An 11565-nucleotide genomic window follows, 5' to 3' on the forward strand; every position below is an offset into this window, starting at 1 on the left:
AGGGCTTGAGCGCATCACCCCCTGTCAGTTGCCGTATCAAACGAGTAACGACGGGAAACGGAAACCGCTGTAAAGTTTCATTAGATGAAAAGGGTTACACAAATTATTTAGGATCATTGTTAGATTAATGAGCGGATACTGGTAACAAAATGGAGGTACACCATGAAAAGGATTCAAATGATATATTAATCCAGGAAATAATGAAACTAGCTTCGCGACTTTTACAGGTTATTTATTCATTTCAATATTTTGCATATTGGTATTTATGTCACAATGACGACGGATTGCCTTAAACCTTATCATCATGCTTTTGATTTTGCACGGGAAAATATCATTATTGTTGTTATCAAAACGGAAAGATGAATCCATCTATTAAGTTATAGCAAGCGTCAATTTCATAAAAAAAACCTTTTCAAGGCCCGGACATCCCCTAGAAACCACCCCATAAACCATTTATAACACAATAGATCGCCGATCCACGTGTCCGATACTTTATTTACCCTACCTTTAAGATTGCCAGATAAAAATACTCCCTGATTTATGGCAATTTTTTTCCCAACGATAAATAGTTGTCTTAAGGGCGTTAAGGGCGGGTGCTGCTCATTTTTCCTAAGGTAGATATTGCCCTTTTTGCTGATAAAAAAATGACGGATGGCCGTAAGGTGTGGGTGTATGAATCGCAGATTTATTGCAGAGTTTTTCCATCATCAGCGCTTTATTCAAGCGGTTTCAAGACGTTTGATGGTATTAATACTGGCTTTATTTCCAGACTATTTGAATTTGTCCAAATGAAAGAGAATGTTTAAAGTGTACATAATATATGTCTGGTTATAGAACGAGACGAATAGTCGTATTGTTGTAAATAAGCAGCAGATAGACACTTATACCTGTAAGTGGGTTCATAACCTGAATACCACCATTCACCTTCAGACATTCATTTGGTCGACTTTGTCGCCCTTTGAAATGCAAAATAAGACAGTTTTAAGGCCAAAATTAGCAAAGTAGAACTGCTCTTATTAACTTACAATACTTTCTTCTACCAATCTGTACTTATATTTGTTAGATGAATACAAATTGCTTGTAATACAATTTAATTCAGAAGTATAAAAATATATTAAAAGCTATCTAATTAACATATCATCGTCAATTTAACCACTCCATCAATAATTACGTTTATAGATTATCATAATTACTTCAGCTCAGCAGTGTGTGAGACTTCATTTTGATACCCGAAATAATCAAAACATACAAAATGTATTCGAGTACATAGGGATGGGAAATGGTGAACGCTTATTTATATATCTTATAGAATGTATCGATATTCAAATATAGGAAATAAAACAATCTCGTTATCAAGGAAAACATCGTTTACAATGTAATGAATATCTCTGAACATAATATCTGTTATACGTGAGACGAAATTTATCTAATCTTGGAGCAAGGCATCTAGCTACGTGGGCCCTACCATTAATATCTTATCTCACCCAAAGGTGGACAGTAGATGAGTTCACTGTTATTGAACAAGCAATAATTTAACTTAGTCTTTAAATTTTACAATTCTTTGATCAGAGAACAGATTTGGGCTTGTTTCCAAATGAAATTTGAAATTGAGATGTGTACTTGTGACTTACATTAAACTGCAACAAGCAGGATCTGGCATTATTAATTATTCTCATTCATCATGGCTTTTATTTCTCCGCGTTGACAATATCGATAATATTAACGTACTCAAGTGGAACGTCTCAGAATTAAATTACACCTCAACGCTGTACGTGGCTTCAAACAATAATCTTAAGTCGTTCTCACTCCCTGTTTTACTTTAAGCCTTTTATGACGCGTTGTTACCGACGTCTTGTGGCCGGAGATAAGTCGACAACGGCTTCATTTTATCGACACGGCAGCGGGAAGCACTATTTAGTAGTTGGCTGCCTAGCGGTGTTGCGAAATATGTTTACGTATTTAATATGTTCCTGGCGTGGTTTTATTAATAAGTTGTACTTTCGGATTCAATAAAACCGCACTGTGATTGCGTTATCTATACAAGAGGCACAAAACAAACAGAGCTAGAATACCAAATACCTTAGACACTATCTACATATATAAAAAAAATAATTGCTGTTTGTTAGTCTCGCTAAAACTTGAGAACGGCTGGACCGATTTGGCTAATTTTGATCTTGAATTATTTGTGGAAGTCCAGAGAAGGTTTAAAAGGTGAATAAATATTTGTTTTTCCTTTGATCTGTCCCCCGTCGGACGGATTCCTTTTGTTTGTTTTAAGTTTATTTTATACAAAAGTTTATGTCTTTTATTTATCGTTTGAGGCACTACGAAGTCTGCCGGATCAGCTAGTCTTCAATAGAAGCTAACCCAGATAAAACGGAACATTCAGCCCAAATTTCTAATAGTTTAAAAATCGTTTATGTATGTCATAGAATATATATTGGATACTTACGTATGTATGTCCGCGCTTTTAAGCTTGGAACTATTTCAAATGGCTTCATAAAAATAATTAATTTTTCCATTATATTTTAACGGATGAATTCTTATTTCAGTTATCAACTTTTTTTTTCCTAACCTATGCTGATAGCCTTGAGAGGCTATTTCAGCTTCACCCTAACATGTAGGTAAGCTCACGGGGTTCAAACCGGAAGTGTTGCTAGCACTTGCCCTAGCAAGAGCCGTGCTTCGCAGAATCCATCACCGGATCGGAAACGCGACCCACTGAGAAGATCCGACGAGAGACTCAGTGGGCTGATATCAACGCGATTTAGTAAACATGAACCGAAACATAAACTGAGTATATTATTATTATTTGTTTTGCTATGCCCTTGTAGCCTGACGAGCATATGGCCCACCTGATGGTGAGTGATTACCGTCGCCCATGGACTTCAACAATGCCAGGGGCGGAACCAAGCTGCTTTACGGCTTAAGTTCACGTTGTTTCCTGTCAAAAACGCATTCGACTATGACCACGAAAACTATATAGAAAAACCGAAATGTCAAAAATACTATAATGACAAAGTAGTTTCACCGGTGGTAGGACCTCTTGGGAGTCCGCACCACCCCGCCTATTTCCGCCATGAAGCAGTAATGCGTTTCGGTTTGAAGGGTGAGGTAGGTAGCCGTTGTAACTATACTGAGATCTTAGAACTTATATCTCGAGGAGGGTGGCGCATTTACGTTGTAGATGTCTATGGGCTCCAGTAACCACTTAACACCAGGTCGGCTGTGAGCTCGTCCATCCATCTAAGCAATAAAAATAAAAAGATGATAACTTAGCCAACAAACAACAAATAGCAAAATATTTACAACAACAGCAGCATTTTGAAACCCACAAACAACAGTTACCAATCAATAGCAATTGTTACCTATTTAACCCGTATACTGTTGTCGTTAAATTAGCCATCACAGGGGTCGAGACGTTGCCGTACTTAATTATTAACTAGGTGCTTACAGGGTTAAGCTGGACGGTGCTATGTAACAAAGATCCAACCAAAGATTTGTGACTTGATAGAAATTAGACTATAGGATAAATTGGTTTTGAATATCATAACATATTTGGTTTCATATGCAAAGTCCTAAATATCAAATTTATGATGTGAAATCATACCGACCAATCCCTAATAACCTTCCATTTTAGACTCACTAAAATGATTGTCACTGTACTTATACTTGAGAACTTAGAATTTATATTATATCTCAAGGTGGGTGGCGCATTTACGTTGTAGATGTATATGGGCTTCTGTAACGACTTAACTTATTTAAACATATTTTTTTTAAATCTCACTATTCTTTACTACCCGTAACAGTACCCACTCATACAAACTGAAAGAAACTGATATAATAAAATATTGAAATTCAATTTAATGTTAACAATTATTGGTTGGATCTCGCATAACAAATTTAAATTTATGATCTGTTAATAGAACCCAGTGTGTGTCTCCTACAATTATGGTGGCCCTTTAATTAAATTTACCTGGGGGTGTATTTTGACCCGAAATTCGAGTCATGCTTAATTAAGGTAATATTGATGCTATTAAAATTAATGAATGTAGATTTAAATGATATACGTCTTAAATTTGGCACTGCACTATCATTATACAATCAGGCATCGCATGCATCAGGTATTTTCCAGCTATTCACTCCCACCACTGCAACTCCTGTCTAGCCAAAATCTAGAAAGTAGGTCGTGAGTCTGTCAAACAGTTATGAAATGAAAAAAAACACGTGTGGCATTCGGGAATTGCCGCGGTAAAGCTATTGTATAGCATTTTTATCAACTTATGCAATTATAATTAGGCTATAATAGTTTAATATTAAAACAATAATACATTAAGACCACGCTATATTTATAAACCTTAACAAAAGCAAAACATTAACTGTCTCCTTTACACTCATAAGCTACACCGCGCAAGAGAGAGATGGGCAGACTTTTCATGATGCGCATGCAGTGCGACGCCACGCCGCGCGCTTATTCACAAACACTACACAAGCGCAACGTGTGAATGTGTTGAACGCGAGCTACATGGTAGGCGGAGTGGAAGTGTTAGGTTTTATTTTCGTTACGGAATTTCTTGATTCGGTCGCCGCGCTCAAAGCCGATAAAAGCTATGCAATAGCTTAATACCCTTTGTATGTCTTATTATTTTACTTTAGCATAACAGACAAGTCTCAATGTTAAGAAGTAAAGGATTTCCATGAAGCTGAGCACACTGCATCCTAGAAATAAACCAGCCATACCTCCGACAGCCACTGGAAGAACACAATTGTATTTTAGTAAGTGCGTCCTGTGTGCTGACGACATTAAGCCAGACGCGTGTCGGCCCGATCTATAAGCTTTCCCGTATAGATATGTATTAACTGCTTGCAAAAGACTTAAATTCATGCCAAATATTGCTTTCCTTTTATATGTATAACTAGCTTTTGCACGCGACTTCGTCCGCGTGGAATAGTTCACAAATAAAGCTTTATGGGTGCTCCACTTGTATTGGTCTTAGTGTAATATTATAAATAATAACCTATAGCCTTCCTCAATAAATGGGCTATCTAACTCAGAAAGAATTTTTCAAATCGGACCAGTAGTTCCTGAGATTAGCGCGTTCAAACAAACAAACTCTTCAGCTTTATAATATTAATAAATATAAGTAATAAGTATAATTAAATTTAACGAATATTTTTCAAGCTTTACCACTTATGATGTCCATTGCAAAATATTCTCTTTTTATAAAACGCTCGTGGTAGGGTGTCTTGTCAGCCCGCAGGGTGTGTTTCACCCCTACCTATTTCTAGCACGAAGCAGTAATGGATTTTTATTTGAAGGGGTGGCCTTTGTACTGTTGTTTTAACATATAAAGGTACTTCAGATATGAGCAGCTAATGCTCACAGAGGAAGGAGCTTGATTTTACTAAGTATTGATACTAAAAACTCACCTAATACATCAGTGAATCCAAAAATAATATCACGTCTGTATCGCATTCGAGGGTAGGTCACCATGCCCCATTGGAAATTCGTCCCCAAAAACCAAGGTTGTAGAGCCTGTTTCAATTTAAATTCAGTTAACGACTCTAAATTCAGTCGTTCCAAAGCATTGTTTTCTTCTGTAGTTTGTATGAACCTGTATGCTTCTGGTCGACAAGATAAAGTGCACTGATATCTCTAATACACGAATAATTGACTCCAACTGGGCATTGGACTTGAAGCTTTAAACGGTAGACAGCGGCTTGGCTCTGCCCATTGCATTGCTGATGTTCATTAGCGACGTTAACCACTCACCATCAGGAAGGCCGCTCATGTGCCTACATGGGCAATAAAAAAAAGCTTGTGGTACACTATTCATGGTTACATAGACGAATGATGAAAAAACACGAAGCTTAATAAGCGACTAGCGGTTTGCTTTTAAGCTGTCGATTCAGATACAACTATTCTCTAAATATATTTTTTCTGAACGAGTTCATGGCTTACTTCATATTTATTGGTTACTGGAGCCCACAGGCATAACAACATGAATACCGTCACCCACCTTGAGACGTGGGGTCTAAATATTAATTGTATCATATAACAACTGTTCCGCTTTTCAAGGAGTAATGCACGATGGTCCGCCATAGAATTGGGAAGGACGGTGCTATCTATCCTATATTTATGCCTTCACAGACATCGCGAACTTGAGACACGAAGTCTTATTAAATTATTTCTAACCCACCCTCCAAATTGGAATAGTTATATTTTATGGCAATTAGCCAAGATGATTGTACCTTCTTTTTTACCTACTTAGTTTCGAGGAGTCATTCTGGCTTCGCCTTAGTGGGTGAGGCTACGGGGTTCAGCTTGAGAAGATTGCTAACATCTGCCCTAGTAAGAGCAGCTGCTTGGTGAATGAATCTACTATCGGATCGGAATCGCGACCGCTGAGAAGATCCGGCGAGAAACTAAGCGGGCTGAAGCATGGGTTAGGCTACACGTCGAGCTTATGCTCTTGTATTGGTTTCGTCTAGGGCAGTTTGCGTAAATACCGCTTACTACTTACTACTACTCACATTAGATTGGAGGACATAATTAATGTCTTCGCACAATGGATAGCAACCGCAGTCTATCTTCATACCGTTTTTCTGTCTTAGCTTGGTGAGTTCATCTAAAAAAAATGTCAATGTTTTTTTTTTTAAATCGTCAGTATTGTTCAATATTACACAATTATGTCTATGAACTTGTATCGATATTTTGAGTCTTTGATTATCTTGTGTCAGATCGGATTAGTACATGACTATGTATCGGAAATAGCGGTCTACCGTCACCAGATTGCTCCTTATTCTGTTTCAATAATCGGCATTATATAAAATTAAACATAACATTACCGCATCACTGACCTTTGTACTTTGATAAGCATTGTAGTCCTTTTACATCACATATTCGTTCGTCCCCTGAAAATTAAATAAAAGCAAAGTTCTCAAATCTAATATTTCTAAAGAATGATTAGGCAGTTAGAATTTTATCATTCCAGTTCTAACTTTGAAATAAATTCGCAACCAATTGAGTCCTCGACCTCATGTCTCAAAACGAGCGGCTTAAAATACGTAGGGCTCATAATGCCTAGGAAAATGCATAACCGCTATGCACAAGACAATCTTCAATGTACCATATTCAAGCGCCTAGTAACTATTTAATAGCAAAGTTATTTTACTAATATTCATAGTTTTCCGACGTTTGGACATTGGCTGTCTCCATGTTCAAATCGAACGAATGCCTCGCGGTAAAAGCAACTTTGATACTAATTCGTGCTTCCAATACGCCCTACCATCGCCCCACCTGCGTTGATTGACTTTGAATTTCGCAGCTGAAATAAAATAATCACTCCTACCCGTGATGTAAATGGTACATACCAATTTTCCTATAAAAATGCGGGATACATCTGCAGTACTTTAAGCAGAGACGAATTCTACATTCCATCCGACACATGGTGTAGGAGTATATCGAATTGTGCAGAAGATTGTTCTCTTCGGGGAAGCGACAGCGACGTTGGGAGATGCTCAGTCTGTTACGAATATTATTCTTTATTACATACTTTATACTCGGATATAATTAACCAAATATACTGGTGGTAAGATCTCTTGTGAGTCCGCGCGGGTGGGTACCACCACCCTGCCTATTTCTGCCGTGGAGCAGTAATGCGTTTCGGTTTGAAGGGTGGGGCAGCCGTTGTAACTATACTTGAGACCTTAGAACCTATATCTCAAGGTGGGTGGCGCATTTACGTTGTGGATGTCTATGGACTCCAGTAACCACTTAAATCCAGGTGAGCTGTGAGCTCATCCACCCATCTAAGAAATAAATAAAAAAAAGAAATATAAAATAAAAATATATAGAACCGTTTACTAATATCACGTCATTTACCACTTTCAGAAACTTGACAAAGTCTACAATTAAAATCTTAAGTTAAAATTTTAAAGTTCTTAAACACAGAACAGTTGTTCAAGGTAATATATTAGGTTTTAATTTTTAGTTCTCTTAGTATATAGTACAGAATAGTATCCCTTGGACATTACTAATTCAAAGGGCAAATCCAAACCGCTTCCAACTCTTCTGAGGCTTTCCTTGAAGTCACAAAAGAAATGGCGTTCAGATAAACCTGTGAATCTTCCACTATTAGTCTACGCAGCTTAGCTGATGACGTCCACTACTTACTCCGCTGCATCTGAAGTTGTGTATATAGCTACAGCAGTAACATACAGTTTGAGATAAAAATCCTTCTCTGAGTACACGTTCTTTGTCGCTACATCTGGTACTTCAGACGGGCCGTGGATGTAGACCTAGGGAGATAATAGAACTGCTTCAAAACGTAGTGTTTGGTTTGATTTCTTAAGTTTTAACACGTGTAAGTTACAACGCCTTTGACAAACGATAACAATAATTTGGTCTGAAATGTACTTCACTTGAGGATGTTTCCAGAGTACTAAGATCTGTTTCAAAGCATAAAAAGCTTGCTAAGAAGCCGCTTGAACCTTTAAGACTACAATTACCTAATTAACAATAACTATTATCAAGTAACAATTTCTGAAATTCTTCAGATCATAAACATAAAATATTAAGACGTTACTTACTTTGTACCCAGTCGATAAGTTCATAACTTGGGCATATACTTCACCGTCTAAGGGATGTATAAACAAAGTTTCATTCGGTTTCTTTATTATGTCCCATCTATTAGCGGACCTATATCTAAAACAATTGCAATAACTCTTAAAGTGTAACTTTGGCTTCCAACACTAGATCCAATAATGATCGATCGAGTTGCAATGTTACCTTTGAACCCATCAGTGTAGAGGGATTAAAATACCTAAATACCCTACCACTATTGCGAATATATTCAAACCATACTTACTCTGGCGAATTATAGACAGCCACTCTTGAGTTCACAGCATAACAGAGTCCCATCTCAGTTATTGTGGGCACTATTCCCAAGGTTACACCCGTCACACCTATAGTCAGGGTAGGTTTGAAAGGTGTTGTGAAATTAAGAATAAGCTCCAAGTACTTATCTGAAGGTATGCTGTCATAAATTGGAACTGTATTAAAGTTTTCATAGGATATATTTGATAGACCTCTAATAAAGGCTTCTAGTGTGGACTTATCCTCCTCTTTGAAGGATCTGAAAAATACTTACATTAACTAAAAATGATTTGTAAGTAACAGTGTTTTCTGATGTAAGTAATTCAAGTCTTCTCACTGTGCGTATTAAGTGTGTTCACTAACACTTACGAATTAGTCCATATTTACCAAACTGTTCATTCAGCGTTGAATGAATATAGGAAATAGACACTATTGCCTGTGATTAAGAGTTGCATGTATAACTATCTGGTTCATAAGCTATGAGTAGATTTGTAGGTCTTTTTGCACGGAGTATCAAAAACCAGAAAACACACTGTCGTATTTACCCCATTTATCTGGTAATTTTGGGGATATACCATTTACGACATAATATCCATTGTGTCAATTTAGGCTATACGTTATTTTTGTGCATAGATTACCGAAAATCCGTCCAGTAGTTATGCGTCAAAGAGCCATAAAATTCTATCCATACTCACAAACTTTCACATTTTTATATTAGTACATAGAATATTATGATTATCACCCATAAATGGTACGTCGAGATTTATGTTAAAAGAATTATCTAAATTAACAAAAGTTTCACTAGCACAAAGTCTGTTTGAATAATGCCAAAGAATGGTATCACTAGGCCCAGTAGAGTACGGTTAGCCTTACAATATTTCAAATATTAATTATCTACTAACCTGAGATAAATGGCAAGCTTCTTCTCATCCAGTACATTATCAGGACAAATCGTCACGCAAGGGAAGGTGGTGTTCCAAGTGAACATATCTCTATCCATAGAGATGACAGTGGGAGAGGACTGATACCTGCTCCATGTCGTTTGGGAGAGATAGAGTGAACCAAATGCGCAAAGACCCACAGTTATCAGCCAAAGAAGACTGTAAAATAAATGGTGTATTATCCTTAGTGAGCTCTTTTAAGAAAATTGACATAGTTTACCAAGCGGGCGGGTACCAATTTTTCTAATGAAATATGTACTTAACAAATGCTCACGATTGACTTCCACGGTGAAGGAATAATAACATCGTGTAATAAAAAAAATCAAACCAGCAAAATTATAATTTGCGTAATTACTGGTGGTAGAACCTCTTGTGAGTCCGCACGGGTAGGTTATGCGTTTCGGTTTGAAGGGTGGGGCAGCCGTTGTAATTATACTGAGACCCTAGAACTTATATCTCAAGGTGGGTGGCACATTTACATTGTAAATGTCTATGGGCTCCAGTAACCACTTTACACCAGGTGGGCTGTGAACTCGTTCACCCATCATAGTAATAAAAAAAAAAGTATTTTGATGAGTGGATAACGCCTGATACCATCTGATACGCATGTGAGATAAAAGTGAAAGAGTCGAAGTAGAAAGGGACCACGTATTACCATATACTCATTTCCTTACCTCATTTTACCTTGCGAAGTCCAAGAACCATGGGTCGTAAGCATGGGTGAGCGTGTTTATGTCAAAAACAAAAAAAATACCTTTTGTTCACAAATCTTTCAAAAGTTACGAACGACTTTTAGGCAAAGCGGGGGAAGCGAAAGATTTTCGTGTGATTTTTTTGATGGTGCTAATCTAGTGTTTCTTTAGATGTAAACGACGGTGAACTTTTAATTGTTATGGATAAAAAAAAATCATAATCAAGTTATCTTACATCTCTAAAGGATGTCTTCTGGCTGCCACAATGTGATTCAATCCATGTACTGAAGAAGTCTTCATAAACAGCACCAAATATTTTTTAGCTTTTTTCGTTATATTAAAGCTCCCATCTCTTTTCATCGACTGAGAATTTTTAGTTTTCCTTGTGCTGTTTAGCTCTTCTTGGATTATTTGAGATTGATATGATTTTTCAAACAACATATTGTCTAGTAACACTCACTTGGGTACGAGGATTATATTCTATTTCTGTAACAAAATCAAAGTATGATATAAGAAATATAACTTTCAACTGAGCCTTGATTAGAATCATGCTCAACCTAAAGAATCAAAAATCGAGGTTTGAAATGCGAAGGAAATTATTCTTGTACGTTTTTTTATTGCTTAATTGGGTAGAACAAGACAGACCCATAGACATCTACAACGTAAATGCCGCCACCCATCTTGAGATACGAGTTCTCAGTATAGTTACAACCGGTACCCGCCAGCGAGATTTGAAAACCGATGCATCACAATATTCGAATGCACCTAGCGTCTTATCCTTTAGTCCACGACGACTTCAAAATTTATGATGAAAACATCGTGCGGTTTTTGTTTTTTTTTTAATCTTATACCTTTAAACGAGCAATTCTTGTATATTAATATATATATAATCTGAATCACGGAAACGGCTCCAACGATTTTCATAAAATTTTATAAAATTATATAAACGGGTATTTCAAGGTTACTTATGGTATTGACGCTATCATGTCAAGCAATGTAGCTCAAGTACATATCAGGCCAACTCTTCAGCCTATCTACAGAATTAAAACAACCG

The 11565-nt window shown here is 37.0% G+C and overlaps 1 protein-coding gene across 1 annotated transcript; it reads right to left on the minus strand.

Moving 5' to 3' along the window:
- Nucleotides 1-4269: 4269 nt before the first annotated feature.
- ppk9 (pickpocket 9) lies at nucleotides 4270-10991 on the minus strand. The gene is made up of 10 exons (XM_028183334.2): nucleotides 10747-10991; nucleotides 9781-9978; nucleotides 8871-9137; nucleotides 8593-8707; nucleotides 8177-8301; nucleotides 7375-7526; nucleotides 6862-6915; nucleotides 6535-6629; nucleotides 5431-5536; nucleotides 4270-4752 (listed from the first exon to the last, which is right to left on the minus strand). Exons 1-10 carry the CDS (start codon nucleotides 10950-10952, stop codon nucleotides 4643-4645), a joined length of 1428 nt encoding a protein of 475 aa, XP_028039135.2. The 5' UTR covers nucleotides 10953-10991; the 3' UTR covers nucleotides 4270-4642.
- Nucleotides 10992-11565: the final 574 nt, after the last annotated feature.

The sequence above is a fragment of the Bombyx mandarina genome, chromosome 09 (assembly GCF_030267445.1).
Source record: "Bombyx mandarina strain Sakado chromosome 09, ASM3026744v2".
In the NCBI taxonomy this organism is placed as follows: Eukaryota; Metazoa; Arthropoda; class Insecta; order Lepidoptera; family Bombycidae; genus Bombyx; species Bombyx mandarina.